The sequence below is a fragment of the Catharus ustulatus genome, chromosome 7, assembly GCF_009819885.2.
Source record: "Catharus ustulatus isolate bCatUst1 chromosome 7, bCatUst1.pri.v2, whole genome shotgun sequence".
Lineage (NCBI taxonomy): Eukaryota > Metazoa > Chordata > Aves > Passeriformes > Turdidae > Catharus > Catharus ustulatus.
Window position 1 is genome coordinate 19,461,668 of NC_046227.1, and position 24,002 is coordinate 19,485,669.

Consider the following 24,002-nt stretch of genomic DNA (forward strand, 5'->3'; position numbering starts at 1 on the left):
ATTTTATCCTGGCATTGGGTAAATAAATTCTCTGTGTGCTTATTCTCTTTGTCTTTTTTTGAGGCCTTTGTATGCAACTCTATTTTAAAAGCAAAGATCTTGGTTGTTTTCTACAAGTAGATAAAACTACTGGCATCGATGAAAAATAGGTAAGGAAAAGATTGGTCTTTTTTCCTATATACTTAATAGCTAGAAATACTCTTTCTCCTGGCACATTTGTGTAGTCAAAGTAGTGAGAGGATTTGTGTCTTGATGCCTACTGAATGATGAATTCATTAAAGTGATGTAGATGAGTCTTAGTTGAATTGTGCTGGCTTGGTGGTTTCTTCCTTGGGATGTCTTATTTAATTTTAAAAATCTCTTTAATTCTTTTATTACCTACATTATTGGAATTTTTAAAGACTTTGTTCTGTAAGCAGACAGAACAGGACATGTCAATATTTGTCTGTGACCACATCCTGCAGAAACATGACTAGTTAGTCCTGTTGAGAGGTTTTTTTAAAGAGGCTTTTTTTTTTAAAGATGAGCTCAGAGTTTTGACACGAAATTCATACACAGTTAAAAAGCTTTGTGATTTGAGTGAAAACATCATGTGAACCAACAATACATGAAAATAGCTAAGCAAATAGCAATTAAAACATGTACAATAACTTTCAGTCATGAGGTATTGTTGGTGCTGTTTTCAGATATGCAGAGGGAAAAGCTCTCAATTGTTCTTAAGTCGGTTGGTAACTGAATCCACGTTTGTGGAGCTTGACAACAAAAGGCTTTTTGTTCACAATCTGTATTCTTCTAGGACATGCCAAATAAATAGAACATAGTTTATAAGCGGGCTATATAACATGTTGCTCAAATAATTTACCAGAAATCTATAATTTATATTGAAATATTTAGAGTTACAGGTAGAAACTTGTTGGGAGCTTTTGGATTTCTGCATGGATGAGCACAATGTAATTAATTGAGGAAGCACACATTGCTATATTTGATGTGGCAGCAAGATGTGCAACTTGAGCAAAACTCCTTCTGAATATTACTTGCAATAATTTCATTAATTTAGTGTGGCAGTACTGACTGGGGCAATGCCAGTGGGTGCCTGATGAAAGAAACATCAGTACCTTTCACTCCTGTGGTTCACAAATAAAGCATACTAGAGAAAATTATTCTATTCCTTTCCTGCACATTGGTTCAATTCCTCTGGGCTTTGTCAGCGTGGTTGTGTGATCATATCTGATTTGCCTGCCAAGTAAACATGAGTGACTTTCTCTGCTGGGCCATTCAGTAACCTGCATCTTCTCACTGTTGGTGTGGCACTTGTGCCTCCTATGCTCTTCACAAGGATCATTGTGCTCCTTGTAGGGTGTTACTGCAGTCATGATGAATGAGCAGGAACAGTGGTGGAACTGTAGAAGATTTGGCATGTACAGTTTACTTATTTTTTTCTGTTCATTGGATAGGGGAACAAAAGCCCTGGTTAAACAGGAACTGACCTAAAAGAACAGAAAGAAATAACATTTGATAAAACACAGTACCCGCCCCTCCATGTATGAATCGAGCAGGTCATGTTCTTGATTAAAACAGATGTATCCAAAGACAGAAGTGTAATGGTTCTCAAATTGAAATGCATTGAGTTGGTGGTTATGTCTTGATAAATGAGCACATAATTTTAAGTTGTTGACTTTGGAATTTTTTGTGGCATATGGAAAAAAACTTCCAGGTTTTTCTTTTCCATCTGAGAAGTGTGAAACATGTCTTGCTGATGGAAAGGTATGTGTGTGGGGAATGCACTGAAAAGGGATAAACAGCAGATTTGGAGTTCTTTCTCAGAATGAGTTTCTCATGCTGGTCACTGGTTTAACTCACCTGAAGAATGTTCCTTTTCTGCCCTTTTTCAGGTAGCGGTGCTACGGCAGTTGTCCAGGCAGCGCTCTGCAAACCCAGGCAAGAACGTGTAGCAATAAAGAGGATCAACTTAGAAAAATGCCAAACCAGTATGGATGAATTACTTGTAAGTAAATAAGGGGGCACTACGTTACATGCAGACTTACCTTATGTTTTGACTGTTTTTGGCTTGGGCCAAGAATGAGGGTAGAATTTTATGCAGGATGTGAGAGAGGGATTTGAAAATAATCTGAAAGATTTACACCATTCCCTAAAGATATAATTTTTTAATGTATATTTTCTCATGTCATGAAAATGAGATATGCAAACTTGAATCTTGTGATAATCAGCCTGGGATAACTGTGGGAAGACGCTGAATTCTTGTTTTCTGGAAGCTCAGTTTTTGAGAGATTACTGTCTTGTCTGTCTTTTTTTAGTACTGAGGAAAGATACGTTTTCCTTTGTTTAAACACTGATTAAGAATATGAAGAAAAAATTTAGTAGGTCTGCTTAAAATGTCTAAAGTACCAAAACATGTGGGATCATTTTGTAATGATAACTGTTTAGGAGAAAAGAAGGAATGGCTGCACTGCCATCTACACAAGGAAACTCTTGTTAAAGCTAGTAACACACATTTATTGGATAGGCCATAACAGGAGTGTTTGAAGAATATTATTTGAAGAATATTATTTATTTAGGCCACTGATGAGAGAAGGAAGGGACCTGTAAGAAGCCATTTGTAAAGGAACTGCAAGAGTTTTTCCTCTGCACTGGTTATGACAATCTAGACAAAGTCACAAAGAACTATTGAAACCCAAAACCTGTTGCTTTCTAATGCTCCTAGATAGGTGCTTATAAGACTAATGTGTGTTTATATATAGGCAGCATAACAAGATTTGAAGGACACAAAACCATTCTAAAAGTGAGAACACTCTCTTCTGTTCCACAGGTTATACTACAGCCTAGAGACTGTGGGCTTTTTCTAATGCAGAAATTCCTGCCTCTGAAGGAAATGATCTCCTCAGCAGGGAATTGCCAGTGCAAAAGATATCTTGAATTTGATACAGAGGGTATGGTCCATCCAGTTTCTTCAGATAAAATGGCTTTTTTACAGTGGAGGACCCAAAATGCTCTTCCCCTGGTGATTGATGGCATTCACCTTCAGTTTATGTGACTGCTTGTATGCAACATTGTTGTGCTTTTTACCAGGATTGTGATAGTGGAAGTTACTTCTGAGGTAGTGAGAATTCTGTCAACTGAAAACTCAAAAGATAAATTCTGAACTGTCTTTAAGCCCAAGGTGAGATGCTGTGCATGATGTATTAACAGCTACAGTCCCCAAAGAACATTTCTATAAAAAGATAAATACTAATAATTGTAAGATAAAATGGTCAGAATTGGATCTTTTTGGTTAGATTTTGAACTAATACTGGGAATTAAGAATTAAAATGTTACAAACAAGCAAAACCAGACAAAACGGCCAGAAATCTACTACAGAAATTCTTGTGGTCTGGAGAAATTATTGCAGTTAGTTGTGAGCTTGTAAAAAGTTACCTTGCCAAATGCTTCAGTGTCTTTACTGTTGACATGTCTCCACTGTCTGTCAAATGAGGCAGTAGGTCTTGAAGTTTTGGTCCTATATTGCTTTCTTTTGGTACGAAGACAACTGTCCATACCATCTTTTTTGTTTTATAACATAAGTCAATTTCTGCCTTTCTGTGCTCAGATTTTTTGTTTCTTTTATTTCTAGATCTGTTTTGATCTGAACATGAATTCTGGTTTTCCTGGTTAGGAGAGTTAAAGAAGCACGTACACATACGTATTTAACTTTCTTCTGTGAGGTTCAGTATACTTATGACTCAGTTCTATTAGAGAAACTTAAAAATTTTGTTTCAAAAATAGACTTTTTCTGGAAAACTGCGTAATTGACCTTCAAAACTATTGTTCTAACTGTACTAATATTTTCATTTCAAGTTGATAGTACTGAGAATGTTCTTGCATTTGTGGCAGAATCTGAGTTTAAGAATTTTGAGTCTAATCAGTTTTTAGTCACTTATTTTTCTGATGAAACAATTTTTATTGGCACAGGGATGTTGTAGAGCTCCCTGAACACGCTGTTTGTTAAAATGCTAGTGCAGAGTGCTAATGAATGCTGTGCACAGGCACCCTTCACAAGCTCTCAGCTGTGTGGCCTTCAGAGAAGTGGAAATGCATCAAGCCTGGTGGCCATGTGAGCAGACCTAGGATTTGGGCCATTGTCAATTAAAATAGAAAGGCAGTGTGGGAGGGAGTTTAAATATTACTGAGGTTACACAAACTGCCAAACTCCTGAAATTCGATACTCTGTTTCCTGCAATGTCCTGTGTTCTCACTATTGTAACCTAAGTGTAACTTAACCCCCTAAGCCAAGGGAAACGTCCGTCCTTACTGCTGTCCTCACTGGCTATCTTCCCCATTCCTTTGCCTCCAGTTTTTTAAAACAATCAGAACCTCAAGGGTGCAAGCTAACGGAGTGTTCTGCAGGATGGCTGTGTGATGGGGCAGATGAGGTTTTTAGGCTGTTGGCGTTTCTGTGAGGGTTCCCCGCAGGCGGGTCTCTGGAGGGGCCGCTGCCCTGGTGCCAGCGCCGGGCCCGGCCTGCGCGCTGCGGCTGCTCAGCGAGGAGCTGCGGAAGGAGCTCTCCCAGTTGCTTATTAACTGTGTCACCCACCTGCCCTTAGGCTGAAAGACATTTTAATGCAGCTGCTCTGTGAAACTGGATCAGGAATAACCTGGCTGAAAGAGGTTAGCTTTTAACCTGGGCATATTGCCTGGTGCAGCACAAATGCCTCTGCTAGTGCAAAGCGAAGAGAGGGATGAGGGAGAGACTTAAATTGCTGTTACTTCTTTGCTGCTGTTGAATGTCTAAGGTGACATAAATGTGGAGAAGGCTCCAGTGTGTTACCCTGGATGTTCTGCTGCAAGCAGTTTTCCTGGCAGTGTATTTGAAGTGAATGTTTTCTCTCTCACCTGTGCATATTGTGGGCCACAGCCAAACAGATGAAGTCTGTGGAGACTTACTATTCTGTTTGTGATAGGAGTTTTCTAGAACTGCAAGTCTGAAATTAATTCTTTCCTGACTAAAATTTCATCCCTTATCTCTCATGAGGTGCTTTCTGTTTGTTTATTTTTGTTTTGCAAAGACTGAAAAAAAAGTCATGAAATCTGAGACACAAGGTGCCTTTGGCAATGGTTACTGTGATAGCTCAATTGTTGCCCATGTTGGTGGAGGGAGGTAAAATATTCAAGGCACTTTTCAGTTAAAGATAGTGAAGCTTATCTCAGTCAATTAGTTACATTTCTGCATTATTAATGCCTGAGACAAATAGATGAGGTGCATTTTTGCCCAACAGTGTCAGCTGAACTTTTTGAGTCACCAGTTATATTACCAGCATTAGAAATATAATAAAACAGTTTAAGAAATGAAATAGCAAACAGAAGTGGGAAAGTTACAGTTAAGGTTTGGAATGGGTAGCTGAATTAAGAACCTTAGATAATAATTTGACTTGTGTTTAAGATGACATGTCTTCTGGAAGAGGGAAATGTGCTCCACATGTCTGTCTTCTGTCTTCCACCTCCTGTCTTCTGGGGAATGACAGGGAGCTGTTTTGCAAATTGCTCTTATTATTCAGGTTCATTGATTCATTATCCAGGCATTCTTCTTTCTGTGATTCAGGGTTCAGAAGTGTTCTAAGGAGGAGGACTTGGGACAGCAGAATAAGCTGTGAAATGTGTGTCAAACTACAACCTGACTTTAAAAGTCACCTACAGGCACCAGGACATTAAATCCCAGTCATTAATACATATAATTAACTTTTTATTTTAAAGCAGCTGTGATTTTGACTGCATTGCAAATAACTAATAGCCTCTTTCAAACAATTGCTAAAATTAAGTTTAAAGTTGAAAATGGCATTTGTGGCAGTTTTAAATCAACCTAAGTGGTACCTGTGTAGTGCCTAACTTGCACAACTGCAGTTGAGTCAGAGAGAAACACAGTCCAACTCAGACCAGTTGCTTTTCAGGGACAGAGGAGAGGAGGAGTTCTTTTAGCTGGATTGGCTTCTGGACTGGCTTACCCTCCAGGGGCATGTCCTCTAGCACCATGGATGGATCGGGACTCGGTGGCTGGAGAGGGAGAAGTAGGGTTCAAGGAGCTTAAGTTGGCGTGAGGCCAAACACTCTGGTACAGAAGAGGCCTCATGCTCCTATGTAAAGGATTGGCAGAGAATGAGAGCGACCAGAAAGGTGTTACAGAACAATTATGTGAAGGAGTGAATAGAAAAAACTCTGCTTGAATTTACAGATACAAGACAGTCATTCTTAATGTGTACAGCTGTGGCGTGTCATAGATGCTGTTACTTGGTAGTGCCACGTTGTGCATCTGTTGATGACTGTGTGTTTCTCTAGTCAATTGTTTCCTATGATTTTTGGCCTGTAATATTGCTTTTTCTCCATTTCTGTTTGACTGGTGTCTACCTGTCCATCCCACAGTAGCTGAGCCAGTGGTACTATGTCCTTAGTTCAATGGCTTCCTTCTTCCTTTCCTACTTGTTCCCATTCTACTCTTCATATCCCTTTTGAACAGAAAATGCCGTAGATTTGGACCTTTCCTTGCATTTTGTTGTCCAGCCTGTACCCACATCTTCAGCTCTTGGAGACTACTCATTCTTCATTGTTTACTGTGAATTTGAGACTTTAATAGTAATTTCTTTGCTGTTCTCAGAAGAAAAGTGATGTAGCTATGCCTGTATCTCCTGGCCAAACTTCTCTCATATTCTTAGCAATAATGTTTTTTCTTGCATGCAGATCTTTAGGTAAATTGAAATGTTTAATGCCTTGATGCATACTCTGTACATACTTTAGTTCTGTTACAGTATTTCACTTTGGAAATTAAACTTTATATTAGCAAAACTGATAGCTGGCTCTGTTGTGTTGGGCTTTGTATTTCTTACAGAAAGAAATTCAAGCAATGAGTCAGTGCAATCACCCTAATGTGGTGACCTATTACACATCTTTTGTGGTGAAGGATGAACTTTGGCTGGTTATGAAGCTATTAAGTGGGGGTAAGTTACTGGTTTTACTTGTTTAGCTGCAAGGCAACTGTAGGATTTTTTTCCTAATGTACCACTTTGGAGTTCATTGATCTAAACCAATGAGAAAGGGGTAGGCACTACATAGGATGAATCTCGAGATGCAGGCATGTTAAGGAGGTTTGTGCAAGCTTACAAAGTTTGTATATCTGTATTCATAGGACCGGCTAAGAATTACTGAAATACAGTAGTTATATAAGCAGAAATTAATTTCCATTCTGAACCAATTTATCAAAGTTCTGGCTATGTAGGGAGAACTGATTAGAATTAAGTCAATTCTGTCAGTGTGGTCTTTCATGGAGTTTCTCTAGAATTCTCTGTATTTTTATAAAAATGCATACATTTCTGATTTCATGAGTATTACTCATTCCTTATTCAAGCAAGATCTATCCTAGGCCAAGTATTACACATATTGCAACCTTTTTATTGCTTAAGCTAACCAAACACATTGCATTTTTTTAATGATAGTTACTGGTATAAAATTTTGATTTAGTTCTGGAGGAGGAAACAGGGGGCTGAACTTAATGTACCTGTACTTTAGAAAAGAGATGCCCCAGAATAAGATGTGAGGGTTCTGGTTGTTACACGATGTTGTTCAAGATTAGTCTTGATGGCAGCAAGCTCCTTCACCGTGATGCTGGGAAACAAGGATGGGAAGTGCTCATAACACTTGTTGTGTCACATTTGGTTGAATTGGTCAGTTCAAGCGAAAGCGAGCATAGAGCATGAGAGAAACCAGTGATTCATGACAGGAGTTTACTGTGAGCTGTCGAATAGTGCTTGCATAAAAACAAAATGTTGCCATTAAATGCCTTGAAGTGTATACTGAAGTTCAATGTCAAACTGTGTGTCACTGGAAATGTAATTTGTTTGCATTTGTCTCCTTCCAATCTTGCAGCTGCACGTTTACATAGTGAACACATGAACCATAATCTAAACTGGATAATAAACCATGACCTTTGCAGTACATATCTGTTTAAATATGGGGCACTTCAGAATTTTTAATTAGTGGTTGCTTTGCAAGCTGTTAGCAGATCTTTCTAATGGATCATTAAGTGTTCCGGTATTGCAGTGCCCTTTATTCCATTTGAATGGGTTAGTGGTGTGCTTTATTGTGAGAGCTACTTACGCGAAGCATTTACACATAGAAGCAAAGATTTAAATTTCAGTAGCATAGAAAGAGTGAAGAAATACAGCTTTCTAAAGAATCTGATATAATAATGCTTTGGTTATGTTTTTTTTTCTCTCCTGGATCTGTAATACAGGTTCAATGCTTGATATAATAAAGTATATTGTCAACAGAGGAGAGCACAAAAATGGTGTGCTTGAAGAACCCATAATAGCAACAATTCTTAAAGAAGTTTTGGAGGGCTTAGACTATCTGCACAGGAATGGGCAAATTCACAGGTAGGAGCATATACATAGTGAAAAACACTTTCGAAATTGACTGTAGCTTGTTGATTCTGGTCAGCTGCAGTGGCTTGGCTAAGAAAGTTATATTGCCTCTTTCACTTCTGTAAATGTGGTCGGTAATTATCAAGTGATAGGGCAGATACTGTAATCTTGGTTGCAGTTTGTCAGTAATATTTAGTATTTCCCTGGGTCTTTATCCTGTCTCTCTCTTCTAGTTTGGATAGGCTTGTGCTGTGATAAGCCTGCCAGAACTGTGGTCCATAGCCCTGTGCCTGCTAGTGCTCCAGATACCTAATCTGATTCTAGTTTATGGTATATGTTTTCTGACTTGGTTACTGTGTTGCTGAGTAAATCTGTAATCTTGGTGCTCAGACTCCTGTAAAAATATGAAATTACTTTTTTCATGGTAATCAGTAAATATCTATTACAACTCTGCAGACTTTCTTTTATGACCACATATGAAGCTAGGATTGGCACTGTGGAACTGCATCCTATTGTATATGCATCTAATGATTGTTGTGTTCTGTATATTCTCTCCTCCATGTAAATTGTGCAGATCCTCTGAGATTGTATATACATATTGCTGCAGGAACCCAGATTGTTGCAAGTGTGTTCTAACCTTCCTATTAATTTTATTGAGGTGAATTTTTCTTTTAAGGAAGATGTCTGCAGTAATTTCTCTGTTTCAAGCAGTAGCCTATGATAAGGGAATCTTTTACCCAAAAACCTTGTTTGCTGCAGACAGGACTCTGAGAATGGAGGTGGTACTGATGTAGCACAGTAATTGTTCTTTATGTGTAGTGTGTCTTACGTCTCATAAATTAACGGTCTCTGATGTAAATCAAGAGCTATTTCCTCCTTTTGCAGAGAGTAAATTGAGATTAACGGAGAAATAAATACTATCTTGACTTCTGGTCTGGAATGCCAAAGATCTTCCTCAGACCTTAATTCAGTATTCTTTTAAGCTGATATTGTTGTGAAGGGCACATTCATGAGCTTTCAAGGATAACAAGACTCTTTGAGGTCGGATTTGTGAATTCCCCATGTCTTTTCTTAAAGTGCCTTAAGATAAAAAGAGAGATCTATATGATACATCTGAGATTTCTCCTTTTTTAAACTGTGCAGAAGTACTTTTGAAGTTAAAACACCGTGCCTTCACATTTTAGGTGAATGTTGTGGTATAGTTCAGGGAATACTGTGTTGGGGGCCATTTGTTACTTAGAGATGTTCTCAAAATTATTTGGGGATCTTGTTCTGTTGTTTCAATTAATTCTTTTTTATATGTATATATATGTGTGTGTATATATGAGGAAACAGGTTATGTTACCTTTCAGTAGTAATATAAATTCAATAAAACTTGGAAAGGTTAATTTTCTCAAGTCTCAATTGTTATGATAGATTCTGTATGACAGTTTTAAACTGTGCATTAAGAATGGAGTGCATCTTTCTATGAAACAAAAGAAAGAAACAAACCAAACCAAAACGACCATGAAGTTTTCTTCTGAACATCACATGTAAATAGTGTGTTAAATGAATATTTATAACTCTTAAACACATACTAAATTTTGAATGTATTCAATGCCGAGTATCTTTTTACCGCTGTACCTGATAGCAAAATGTCTGCTCTTCCCGAGCTTTAATAGTTTAATTGGATAGAAATGTACAGTACATTTACCTCTTTTGAAGATATGTCTCTTCTCTAAAGAGATTGAAGAAGAGAGTTTTTTTTCAACTTTTGTTTTTCATTAGTGGTGCAGTTGGGTGTGAAAAAGCTTTAATTCTTTCAGTTTGTGAGATTATATTTATAAAAGGTGGTAAACCAGACTTTGAACCTAAATATCTGTCTCTTAAAATCTATCCCTGGATTCTGCTCATTTATGCTAGAGCTGAGTTCTGGTATTTTTATATGTGAAAATTTGTTAGAGTTGGAGTTCTGCACTCTGTTTTAATGTTATTCAGTTACATTTTACACATCCGCTTCCTTTTTTTGGTTTAAATTTAAAAACGCTGTCTTGTGAAACTATTCAATATGCAATATTTATTTGTTTGCATAAAATATGCAGTATGTGCTTTCATGCTAACCCCCGTTTGTACATTCCAGAGATTTGAAGGCTGGCAACATTCTTCTGGGTGAGGATGGCTCTGTACAAATAGCAGGTAATGGTGGTGGTAGAGTAATGGATAAATAAAAGAAAAAGGTAATTGTAGCTGGATCAAGGGCAACTGATACCAAAGGGAAAAGTTTTTCTGTTGGCTTTTAACTATTCTTTTTGAGGTGCTGTAACCACAAGTTACCAATTTCAGGATTCTTGGTTAATGACCCTTGACTCAGACATTATTCAGTATTTCTCTGTGTCCCATCAAATATATAAGAAAGCTTTCTAATGTCCTCTTAATGTTTCCATTTGATTCACCCATGCACTTTCAACAGCTTGTAAATGGTAGAAACTGATATTTCTGCTAAATTCATTGTTTTTTGCAAGTAGTTGTAGTAATTCTTGGGGATCCAACAGTCTGTGTGGCTTGTCCTTCATAAGGACTTTGAGTATAAGTTTACTAGTCACTGGGGTGCATGAGATATATCTCATTGAGAATTATTTTTGGCATATCTGCTGTTGTCTGGCAGTGGTATCTGTTGGATACTGTTCAGCATCTTAAATGTCCTGTGAGTGCATTGATGTGGTTCTTGGGCTATAGTCTATAAGAATTAAATTATTTGGTCTCATAAGAGCAATGCTCATATCTCATCTCTCAGGCTGGCAGCTGATTATCTGGAAAGCAATGGGAGCAGGTGGTGATACCTGCCCCTTCCCTCAGCACACTGCCAGGCCTTCCATGGTCTATAGTGGGTGACAGAGCACTGAGAGCCCTCAGTAATAAAAATGGCTAGAGAGAGAAGTTGTGATTTTTATACAAATGATGCTTTCAAAGTACCATGTAAACCTGTATTTTAAGGGCTTTAATATGCCAGTGTCAAATAATGATAAAACTACCTTTTCTGTCATTACTGGAAGTGTTTTCTTTTCAGCCTTAAAATCAGATTATAGTAATAGGAAAGCAATAGGGAATAAATTGAAGTCTATAGTGAACTACTCTATTTCAGTATAAATGGATTGTAAGCAGTTGAAAATACTCTTCATATAACTCCATTCAAAATTCACAGTATTTCTGTAAGCATTCTGCTCTTTCTTCCACTTACATTTCTACCTCTCCCATAGAGTTGTCACTGATAATGGGTTAACAGAATGCTGAGCCTTTTTTTTCTTTTCCTTCTTCTATTTTAGAATTTGAAAAAAGCTATTCATGTCCTGGTCTACATGATAGTGATAACTTTTCTGATTGTCTTTGGTTTGTCAAATTCCCATGAGAATTTAAATTACATATAGTGTTCTCTCTTGTTCAAAACACATTCATATTTAGTTGCTATGCAGAAGAAACTCCTTGCCTTTGAGCAATAGCAGATGCAAACCTTGACGCAAAGTGCATATTTGAAAACCCTAAGTGACAGATGTACTGGAGTCCTTTGTAACTTTTTTCAGGAAGACACATACTGGGAGGTTAAACTTGAGGATGTTTTAGTGTGGATTTCCCTGATAAAACTATACCTTCTATTCCATAGCATTTCAAGAACAGTGTGTTATGGAGCAAAGATCAGCTCTGCAATGTAGAGTTTTGATAAACATACCTTTGGGAACTGACTTTATTTCTAAAATGTGAAACTTTCACTTTGTTATTGATAGTTTAACAGATTTCAGCTTTTCTCCTCTTTCACAGATTTTGGTGTTAGTGCATTTTTAGCGACTGGAGGTGATGTTACTCGTAACAAAGTAAGGAAAACATTTGTTGGTACTCCCTGTTGGATGGCCCCTGAAGTAATGGAGCAGGTATTTCTAATGCTAATCAAAATTTTAAAACCTTTTGTCTTTCAATTTTGGAACTTGAGACATTACCACCTTGGTTTTCCCTTCTGGTTCTGTTTCAGGTGCGAGGTTATGACTTCAAGGCCGATATGTGGAGTTTTGGGATAACAGCCATTGAGTTAGCAACAGGAGCAGCACCTTATCACAAATACCCTCCTATGAAAGTAACAATCACTTTGTAATTGTTAATGCTGTTAGCTGTATTATTAATGCTGCTAGATAGTTAGTGCTACTTCATTTTCAATAGCAACTCAGAGTATCTAAACAGATGTATTCTAGTATTCTATGGAGTAGTTTTTCTTTTAATTTGTACGTTTCAAATTGGTTTTGCTTATGACACCTCATTTTTGGGTTTATTTTAGGTGTTAATGTTAACGCTACAAAATGACCCTCCCACTTTAGAGACAGGTGTAGAGGACAAGGAGATGATGAAAAAGTATGGCAAATCCTTTAGAAAGCTAATCTCATTATGCCTTCAAAAAGATCCTTCCAAAAGGTAGGTCACTATTGCCATGTAAAATAGAATGGGTTTTTTTGAAAATATATAGACTACTTTAAAATACAGTGACATAATCTTTAAATAAGTATATAGTATGAATTCTGTAAATAGCAGCCTTCAGTTACCTCCATCTGGGGAGAAGAAATTGCCTTTTTACTGTTCCTTAAGGTTACTTCTTCTGATTGTTAATCTAATGTATTTATACTTACACACAGTATTGAATTAAATGCCAATCAAACAAAAGTCCTTCCTCTACATCTTAATTTCTCATCTGAAGCAAGATATAAATCTTGATACTGTGCACAAGTCTAACAGGACTATTCAGATTGAACAGCAGAACAGTTGTTAAGCAAATAGATCATTCTCTTGGCCTTTAAAAGAAATTGAAAGAAATAATTTTATGTAGATTTTTCTCATTTTGTGGCATAAACTTAGGGTTTTTTTAACCTGGGATATTTCCAGAGAAAATTACTAACTAAGATATGTTTTTTTTTTTCAGTGTAAAGTTAGGGGCTCCAAGTTTGTTGAATTTTCCTCATGTTTATGTAGGGAGTTGCATGTCACGGTGTCTTTGCTGTTTGTTCTTTCTTGCTATTTTTTTAAAATAGCCAAGGTGATGAAAGTGTTAAACATCTATTCCAAAACCATTGTTGAGGTCCCAAGTTGGCTGAATGATTAGTTTATTTATTAATTTTTATGCAGACCCATTTTTGCAGGCTTTTTTTCTGAAAAATTGTAGGAAGCACATTCTAATTAGCATTATTTCCTAAGATATTTAGTATATTACTGTTTTCTCAAGTTTCAGAGCTGCTATTTTTGGGGAAAGATTGTTCTGAGAGTGCAATCCTGATTGTATGTGTCATTTATAATGTGTACTTCCTGATGTAATGTTAGCCTAATTCCAGGATATGGTTGTAGGGAGACAAATTGAAAAGGTGCCAGCAGGAATACAAGAGAACAAGTATAATTAAGAAAAAAGATTGTGGCTACGTCTTTATTCTTGAAAAACTTGAAAAATTTTGTTTCACTCAAAGATCATTTGTGTATTGCTTTCAGATTCCTGAACCCCTTTCCCTTGTTGGTCTTAGCAGCAAGTCCTGATGCTTTAGGTTTAGTGCTGCAGTTTGGCTGCTTACAGATAGGAATAATAATAATAGTGGATAATTGAGGTCTTGATAATCGATCTTCTTTTAGTTTCCTGTATCTAGAAAGTTTCAGGGCAGGATTAAAGTGGTGTGAAGTAATGAGAAAGTAAATAAAATGAGTTTTCCTTGTCTCCTTGAATACATAATGCTGAGTTACCGTACATGTAGTAAAGGCGTTGGTGTTGAAACATTGGTGTTTAAGGTGCTTACTTAAATTTATTCATTTATTAAAACACATGCACTACCTTCATGGAACAATTAGAGCAAAAAACAGTTGTTCAGATAGAAACAGGTATAGGGCAATTGTTTTTATTCTGGAGGGTCATCACTGTTTTTTATATTTCTTACAATCCAGGATGTAACTTTGCATGGAGATCCCTCCAATAGCCTTCATGTCAGTTGTGGGAGAAGTCTTTGCTCTTGGTGGCAAGTTCTAGGAGTGGTATTGCACTGCTGTTGTCTCAGACTATGATGTTTTTCTTTTGGGGATCTCTGTGGGTGCTTCTCTCTCCCTAGTGCCAAGGATGCTGCTGACAGTCCTCAGCTGCAATTTATTGCCACAGCTTGCGTGGAAAAGCAGGGCCAGAAAGCATGTCCAGACCAGTTCAGAAGTGCCTGGCATGATTAATGGTAGCGGAACGGAGAGCACTAGTTTGGATAAAACTTTACTAAAATGTAGCTTATAAGTGTGCGTAACCCTGTTATGAGATGCAATGGTACTGTACTTGGAGGACTTAAAAACTTTGGCACAGAAGCTGATTTTTCTTTTAAATAGTTTTCCCTTCCTGTTTGCTCATCCAAAATACATGTATGAATTACAGTAGTTTCACGAATACAAGCCGCACGGATTATAAGCCGCACCCCCGGTGCCTCGACAATGTTGCTGTCTTTGTCAATAGATAAGCCGCATCCCGAATATTAGCCGCACTTTCGTTCGTCGCGAGAATCCGTGCGCAGCTTTCACAAATTGGCCAATTAGTAACAGGATCGCGGCATAGCGGGCTTTACTGGCTCAGGGTGGGGCCAGGCAGGCTCGGCCCGCTCATGGTTGCCGACGGGGCCGGGTGGCCCAGCTCAGCGCCACGGCTCGGCGGGGCTGGCCGGGTGGTGCTGCCGCCGCCGCCGGGCTCGCTGGCCCCCCTCTCCCGTCAGCACCGCCCCGCTGCCGCGTTCGCTCGCCCGGCTGGCAGGGCTGCCGCCGCCGCCGGGCTCGCCGCTCACCCCGCGCCGCGTCCACTCGCCCTGCGCCGCGCCTCGCTCGCCCTGCGCCGCGCCGCGTTCGCTCGCGCCGCGTTCGCTCGCGCCGCGTTCGCTCGCCCCGCCGGCAGGGCTGCCGCCGCCGCCACCAGGCTCGCCGGCCGCCCCCTCCCGTCTGCACCGCCGCCGCGTTTCCTCGCCCTGACCGGCACTGCAGGCCCCCGCACCGCTGGGCTCTCCCACGCTGCTGGCCCCGATTCTGCTGGGCTTCCCCCGCTGCCAGGCAGCCCCACCCGCCGGCCTTCCTGCTTCTGCCATGCTCCCCTGCACTGCTAGCCCCAGTTCTCCCGGGCTCCCCCGCCCTGCTGGCTCAGGCTCTGCCGCCCTCCCTGCCCCGCCCTGCTGGCTCAGGCTCTGCCGCCTGCCCCCCACACTGCTGGCCCCGCCTCTGCCAGGCTTTCCCACCTCTGCCAGGGCCGGCCGGGCTCCAGCTTGGCTTGGGGCTGCCGCGGGCTCTCACTTCCGTGTTGGCAGCTTTTAGAATTTTGTTAATGTATTAGCCGCCCCGGAATATTAGCCGCACTTCCGGGTTTCCACCAAAATTTTGGTCAAATTGGTGTGGCTTGTATTCGTGAAATTACTGTACTACTGAATCTGGTGGTCTCCACAGGACCACTGATCATAACTCCTTTATTGTAGAGTTTGGTGCTTTGGAGGTGAAGAAAAATACGTACTCTATGGAACCTACTGTCTGTGTCTAAATTGAATTCTTTTCGTTAATATAAAGAGTTGTTCCATTAATCCTTGCAGATGTGAACTGATATATACATACAGACTATTTACTACTCCTCTTTCACTCACTTTACAGATCTGTTCTCAAAGAAATAAACTAAGTCAGACTTCTGGGGTTTCTTGAGACTGAGATTTTCCAAATGCATGTTTTCTCGCTGTTTTACCTAGTTTGTTCTATATTCAATCTCTTGCTGGAATTCAAAGGGAAAACTGGAGCAGATGTTGTTTCTGTTTATTTAGAAATTATGAGTCTGGAAGATTTTGATTTCCCTGAATTTAACTGTGTCAAAAGTAGTCCTGGATGGTGGTATAGGCTCCTAACAGAAATGATGGAGGATTTTATCTCATCCCAAGAGATGCTTTGCTTTCTCTCCAGAGTTTGCTTCAGTACCAGAGTCTGGCTTTGGCTAGATAAGTAGCTTTTTGGATTTCTGAAGCTAGGGAGACAAAACCTCCTGTTGGAATCACTTTGGTAGCTGTGAGATTGTGGTTATCTCTTAAAAATGTTGAAACAGACTTAAACAGAACTTCAAGCAAAAATGAAGTGTGTCAGTTTGTACCTTACGGCTGTTGTTTTGATTTGTTTTTATCTGTTTGAATGGAAGATGATCTCGATGACTCCCTTTGGTTTATGCATCAATTTAATAGTGTCAGTATGGTTTCTTGAGAATATCTGCTGGCATCAATAAGGTAAAAGAATGCCAATAGGAGGTACTGATGCTGCTGTATGGAAAATGTAATTATGCTTTTATTGCTGTGGAGCAAAGTTTCAATTGTATTCATAGAGTCATTTGGGGAAGAAAGAAATACCTGCCTTTTTTGTGAGTTTTTTTGTTTGTCTTATATGGTTTTTTAAAAGGTTAAATGCATTTGTGTTGAACAAAAATGGGGGAAAATTGGCATCTTAAGAGACTGATTTTTTTTCTCTCTTTTTTGGTATTTTTGCCATAGAGAGGCTTAATTTTTTTCATGTGTGGTAAGTGAGTTTGTGTGAATTAATTCAGTAGCTATTATCATTCATTCCCCATTCATACAGTACTAATTCAGAAGTATTAGAGACGTACCATTTAACTAACGTCTTGTACTGTATTCACTGAGAGGGGTCTTTGTTTTCTGTTCTAATTTATTATTGATCTTTCAGGCCCACAGCAGCAGAACTTTTAAAATGCAAATTTTTCCAGAAAGCCAAGGTAAAACGTTTAACCCTACGAGTAAATTTTGCTCTGCCTTAAAATCTATGTGAAATTTCTTCTTTCCTTGTATTGAGTTTTAACTTAACAAATGTTGGTTTTGCAGAATAGAGAATACCTGATTGAAAAGCTTCTCACTAGAACACCTAATATAGCACAAAGAGCAAAAAAGGTGAGTGCATTCGCGTATTTTTCTTGACTGGTGTAGAAAATAAAGCAGGGATTCCTCAGTTGCCTTACATTTTTAGTTGACTTACCAGGCCATACTTTTAGTCCTTCAAAGACAGTGAATTTTGAATGAATGTTTTCTGCAGCCTTGCTTTCTCTAGGAAACCCTGAGGCATTTTACTTCTTTCTAGCCTTGTCAAAATGATACATGATGTTTGTCATACTTGATACCATTTTTTTCTCACTTCCTCTTAGAAAGTTACAGGTAAAGTAGTTATGGGGAAAAAAGGTGACCTGCAAATACATAGGTTCATAAACTGCACAATTCATATCTTCATTGGTCACCTAGGGAAAGGGTGAAGATATTTTAAATTGTTTTTATTGACAACTGCCTGATTCTTTGAATTATTTCAAATGTTATTCCCAAAAAGTCAGGTCAAAACTCTGCAAGAATGCTGCTGAGTTTTTCAGACCAGTGGAGCCTTATTCCACGGGTGACAGAGTTAAACCCACAGCTATGGCATATGATGGTATTTCTGTGGTGCCTTTGGCACTTGTATAAATGAGTTTACCAAGTCATGTGCAACTGAATAAAAAAAAAAAAAAAACTTCTAACAGGTACATATTGTAAAACCTTTAAATATGATGCAAACTGCTGTTCATAAAAGCTAAGAAACAGGAATGAATGTAGGCTCCTGTTTGTTGTGTGGGAAAAATTACTGAACTCCCTTTTTGCTTTCTGTCGTAACCAAACTCTCCATGCCTCTTGAGTATGAGGCACCTGCTCAGAGACTGCTGAGCCTCTGCTGGTGACACAGTAGTGTGCTGAGTGACCTTCTAAAAGCAGGCTTGCTGGGGGGATATTTTGAGGAGGGCATTTCAGAAAAGGAGCTGTTTCAACCTCTGTTGGCATGTCAGTTAGGCTGCAGCTACCCTGACCGGTGCCTGTATGATTTTCTGTTGTCTTTGAGAATATTGGTTTGGTGTAATTCTACAACACTGAAGTGTTCTCACAGCTAGTGGCTCACATTTGGAACAGACAGCAGGATCTGAGTGCTTCAAGTTCCTTCGAATCTTCTTCGTATGGAAATAATTTTGGGATCTCGTTGATGTGGGCTCTGAGAGGCTGCAGTGGCAAGGGCTGTGAGAGGGTTTGTGGCAGGGGTGTTGTGTTGAGACGGGAGGAGGAGGAGTTCAGGGTTTGGCCATGCGGTGGCAGCAATGCCCACATAAAGCGTGATCCAGCTGGGGAAAACCCGGCCTCTGGTTTTGGGTTTGTACAGCGCAGGAGTGATTTAGACGTACTGGTATCAGCAGGCTCCTGACTTAGCGTGGTCTCCGGAGGTTTCGTCTCCCAGCGGGATCCCCACGTCAACTTTAGAGACTGCCTGTTAACTCATGCATGCATGCACATATACTTTGTATTTCTTTAGATAACAGAGCACTTGGAATTGTGAAGGGAACACAGGGTAACCTTCTGTACACCACCAGAAATAATTATCTGAATTACTTGTTTGACAATTTTTTCTAATTTGAAAGAGATGTGAATCTTAAGAAATCAAAGCTATGCAGTGGTGGAGGCAAATTAATACATCTTTAATTACATCATAAATGGAAAAAATATTTGGGTTTTAGCTACTGAAAATGCTAAATTATTTATATTTTAAAAGGACACAATATTAAAATTCATTGGAGATTTAAAGTTTAATTCACTTGTTAGAACTGTGCATGTAGCTGCTCTTTTAAGACACCATAAAATATAAATGTACTTTAATAATAAAACTCTGGGGTTTTGTTTAAAAAGCTTGTGTAAGTCGAGTTTGGTTGCTTAAACATTAACATGTAAAATGTCTAAGAGGTTGCTCTTGAAAGAAGTAACCCCTGTAATTGAAAAACTAATATCACTAGGGCAATAGATAGGAAGGAGCTGGTGTCATCACTGCTTAAATTATCTTCTGTAGCACTTGGTGTAAAATGCCCATGACTAATGATCTGTAGCACCACTGCTAGTACAGATGTCAGATCTGCCCTGCAGTAATCTAATTTTTCTTCCATTTACCACATGTATAATTGCTTGCCTTGTTACCCAGAACTCCAGCCTTAGTTTAGTTTTAACTTTAATTTTTTCTCCCTTGACATAGCATTCCCATGTTTTACTTTGGCCTTTATAGCTTATTCTTGGCATTTATTTTTTCTGAATATGACTTCTGATCTGTTTGTGAAATCATGAAAGCAGGTACACAAGTTTTATATGTGTGAGGAAAACAATTGGTGCTGTAAAGGTGTCTTGCTTTAAACCCCAATTTGATAACTTTGAGCAACATCTTTCCATTTGAGCAACATCTTCACTGTGTGTTTAATATGCTGTTTAACATTAGAATTATAAGCAGTGTGTCTGTGCTCGTGTTCCCCTGTTCCATTGTTTTGTTTGCTTTTAATTCTGCTAAATTTTAAATTATGTCCTTCCTTGCCCTAGCCTGGTAATTAAGGATAATGCTGACCCACTTACCCAGGAGGACCATGTCCTGCCCCTTCCTGTGCAGGACCTGGTTAGATATATATTGGTACTGATCCACAGGAGTGAGTGTTACACCATGCAACTTCTTTCTGGCAATTCTGGGTTTCACTAATGGGACTGCTCACCTGTGAGAGCATTGCTGGTATCAAGAAGAGCTGGAGAAAAGGCTGTGAGGATGGTCCAAGCTCAGTGTGGTTGGGTAAACAGGGACATACTCTGAAGCCACATTTTTGTCATTGATATAAGTGTAGGAGCCCTGACACCTTGTGCCTCTGCCTGATTAGATGGTGGGATGGTAGAGCAGACTGCCCTGTCCTGCTTGGATGAGGGCTGTGTGCACTGCTGCCCCAAAACAGCCCACCAAGAGTTTACAGATACTATTTATACCATGTGCTCAAGTAGTTTTAGTTTTGAACTGAACACTAAATTGTTTCATTTGTGAATAGGATTGCTGTATTGGAATAGAGCAATTTGAAATTTGAAACAGCTTGTAGAGTTCCACAGTCAGTTTTCAAATCTTGTCACACTAAAAAATTAATTATAACTGTAAGTACTCTGTGTGCCCAAAGGCCCTGGGTCAATTTTATGGTTTTATAATCCTATTTTTTAAATTTTTAAAATCTCCTGCATGACTGCCACTTCTACAAAGTGAACAGGGAAAAACATGTATCTGTATTTCATTTTATTGCTGTCTGAAGTGCTGCTAGCAAAAAAAAACCCAAAAAAACCCCTAACCAATAATTGGGCTTGAATTCTATTTTTGGAATGTGGTATTGCATTGTGCTCTTAATAGAAGCTGGTTTTAGAGCTGAGAGTTGTGACAGCATGAAGAGATGATTAGTGTGAGTGATACCAGCTTTTATTATAGTTCACTAAAAATTCCCTTATGGATGGGTTGGAATTCTAGCTCCTCAGTACAGCTATTTTAAGGTAATGGTCATGTTTCATTACATAAGATGCATCAATCCCCTGCATTTAATGAGAAAAATATCATTATATGCCAGATTTCTTGGACAGCTGTAACACCATGATTGCACCTCAGCAAGACATACATATGCAACCCTTCCTTGCTTCAGCAATGGTTTCAATCCGATAGGTGCGTCTCACTAGTGATGTATGTTAGTACAGCTGGACTCTAGCTGAGTTGAAAAGCAGAGAGCAACATGAACCTGAGATCAGATTGTTAATATACAGTAAATTCACGAATACAAGCCACACTGAGTATAAGCCGCATCTCTGGGTGTTGGCAAATATTTCGTTTTTTGTCCATAAATAAGCTGCACCCGAGTATAAGCCGCTCTGTCGTTCGCAGCGAGGACCCGCGTGCAACAAAGTTGCCAAATAGTAACAGAACGGCGGCAGGGTGGGGTTTACTGGCTCGGCTCAGGCTGTGCAGGCTGGGCCCGCTAGGGGCTGCCGACGGGGCCAGGTAGCCCAGCCCGGTGCTGCCGCTCGGCGGGACCACTGGGGGCCAGCCGCTGCTGCCACTGGGCTCGGTCACCACCGCCCGGCGCTGCCCTGTGGTGGCAGGCAGGGACAGAGCCCCCCCCGCTCCTGCGGCGGCGGGCGGGGACGGAGCCCCTCGCCGCCTCCCCGAGCCGCGGCAGTGGCAGCCCGGGTCCCCCACCGCCTCCCCGAGCCGCGGCAGTGGCGGCCCGGGTCCCCACCCTCCTCCCCGGGCCGCGGCAATGGCGGCGCGGGGCCCCCCGTCTCTTCCCTGGGCTGCGGCAGAGGAGGGAAGGAAAGAGCTCTCCCTCCTCTCTCCCCGCCCCCCATGCTGCCGCAGGCAGCCAGGCTCCACCCACGATGCAACAGAGTAGCAATTTGTAACAATCGCAAAATGCCGACTTTGCAGCTGTTCGGCTCGGCACTCTGGCTGGCACTTCTGAGGTTGTAAATGTCAGAAAATTATTCACATATTAGCCGCTCCTGAGTATTAGCCGCATTTCCGGTTTAGGAGCAAAATCTTAGTCAAATTGGTGCGGCTTGTATTCGTGAAATTACTGTAATTGTATATTAACTTTACAGTTTAAGGAAAACTTATTGAAATAATATTGACAGATAAAGTGAAGGGACGTGCTATACTGGAACACTTCTTTTGGAAGGCAGTAGCTGAGCTATAAATGTGTGTTTGGCAAGGCTTTGTGTGAGGGAGGGCCCTCTATTGTAGAGAATTAATTGTTCAGAACAGTGGTACAAATTAAAAAGAAATAAAAATTACCACTCACACCATGTCAGGTAATTTTTTTTTATTTCAAGAAGTTGTTGGAAGGGAAATGTAATAAAAACATTTCTTCCAAAAATGTAAATTTGACAGCAATTCTAATAATGAGAAAGCAGTGCCTGTATTAGTGAGTAGTAGAGTTGGAAAGTGTTCTAAGGGGCAGACACTTTATAGGGTGCTTTTACCATCTGTGTGGTGTTTGTGAGGTTAGCTTTTGTGCCTACTCAAATGGATTTAATTGTTACAGAAGAAGTGAGCTTTGAAACAAACCATGGCTTAGTTGAGTGCCTTTGTACTTCAAATAGCCATTTGCATATCTAAAATACCTTGGATTACTTATGGCAGATTTTAAAAGCTCATACATGATTCATCTTGTTGAAAGGTAGCCCTGCTCCCTATAGGAAGGTGTGTTCCAGTCCATGGACTGCCATGATTCCACTTCAGAATTCTTTTTTGCAGTGAGTCCGTCTCTTGAGTAGCTGCATTGATCTACTCCTTGTTCATGACCTGTTGACTTGTTCAAAAACATCTTGAACATGGACTGATGGGGGGTTGGTGTATAATGGGAACTTTTCTGATTAGACAGAGTATTTGGCATTTATCAAAACTGTTGAAACTTGCAGAACTGGAGGAGGATTTTTTAAAAAGTGCTGTTGAAGGAGTCATAATTAAAGAATCAAGACAGGATAAAGGAAGTCCAGGTGTGTATGATGCTGATGATAGTCTTTGATCAGGGAGTAAGCCTTGTAAATAAGCAGAAGATAATCCTATTTTATTGCCCTGCTTTGTGAGGATTTGGTTTTCTGTCACTGAAAATGTGCAGGAAGGAGCTGGTTTTACCTGTTTACTTTCTGAGAAGTTAAACCTCAAACATACCAGATCACTTCTCTTGGATTTGGAATGGCTCCCTAAGTGAAAGTGTTGTAATGGAATTAGTTTTTATTTAATAATTTTCCCAGTTTATAGGCCAAATCAATATTGTGTCAATGCAGGCAGCAACAGCTGGCTAGCTTGGATCACCTTAGTGTCATGGAGTTTCCATTCTGGAAGAGACAGTCTTTCTGCCTTTGTTCATAAACGTGACAAGGAGTTTTGGGAGGATGTGGAAATATGTATTACATGTGGTTTTGTATTTTTTTGGGTAGTTTGTCAGGAAAGTCGTGCAGGCAGGTGAATTACAAAGAGGATTTTCTAAAAGTCAGGTGGCTCAGAAGCAGCTTTCCCACCTGTTACCATTTGCTTAAAGCCTAATGGAATGGTATGTTAGAATTTGTTAGAATTTTTGCTTTTATATGGAGAAATGAAATATTTAGCCCTATGGTTAGGGGGAAAAAAAAAAAAGAAAAAAAAAGAAAAAAAAAAAGAAAAAAAAAGGTGGGGAAATATAAAACTAAAAGAGCCCAGGCTCAAGAATCTGAAGAAAGGGTAAAGTAAATATGTTTTCCTGGTTAGACCCAGTAAAGCTGTTACAAATACAATACAAAAATAATTGTGTGTTATTTGTTTTGACATTCCTTTTCCCCCAGCACTTGTGCTTGATAATGGTGATGTTCTTGGAAGTTCCTGGGGAGACCTGCAAGGGAAGTACAGGTCAAGCAGGACACCCTTGAGATGATGTTACACAGTCATACTATAGGGGACTTAATTTAGCTGAAAAGTGCTCTTGTCTCAAGGAGTTAAAATTATATCTGGATCTGAAAACTTCAAGGTTTTAACCAGAACAAGCAGATGAAGGCCAGCAGAGCAGAAAGAAGGGTTGGAGCAGTAATAGTTCACTTCTGTTTAGCTCTGAAAAACAGCTCCACGTTAGGTTATTCAGACAGTGCCTCTGCAGCTAAAGGTGAAGTGAGACAGTACGGGAAGAGAAAGGGAGTGTCGGACACACATCCCGGCAGGGCTGTGTGGAATTTCCTGGCAGCAGAGGGCAGC

At 39.8% G+C, this 24,002-nt stretch overlaps 1 protein-coding gene across 4 annotated transcripts in view; it reads left to right on the top strand.

Annotated features, from left to right (window-relative positions):
- STK39 (serine/threonine kinase 39) overlaps positions 1-24,002 on the top strand; it is an 86,985-nt gene that overhangs the window by 17,584 nt on the left and 45,399 nt on the right. For 3 of the 4 annotated variants that reach the window (XM_033064414.2, XM_033064413.2, XM_033064411.2), the window contains exons 2-10: positions 1,893-2,005; positions 6,872-6,980; positions 8,273-8,414; positions 10,522-10,577; positions 12,195-12,304; positions 12,403-12,504; positions 12,703-12,836; positions 17,115-17,163; positions 17,270-17,335. In XM_033064414.2, coding sequence (XP_032920305.1) covers positions 1,893-2,005; positions 6,872-6,980; positions 8,273-8,414; positions 10,522-10,577; positions 12,195-12,304; positions 12,403-12,504; positions 12,703-12,836; positions 17,115-17,163; positions 17,270-17,335 — 881 coding nt within the window. Of the gene's footprint in view, positions 1-1,892; positions 2,006-2,827; positions 2,949-6,871; positions 6,981-8,272; positions 8,415-10,521; positions 10,578-12,194; positions 12,305-12,402; positions 12,505-12,702; positions 12,837-17,114; positions 17,164-17,269; positions 17,336-24,002 lie in introns of those variants that run through there. The other variant, XM_033064415.1, reaches the window with a different exon arrangement.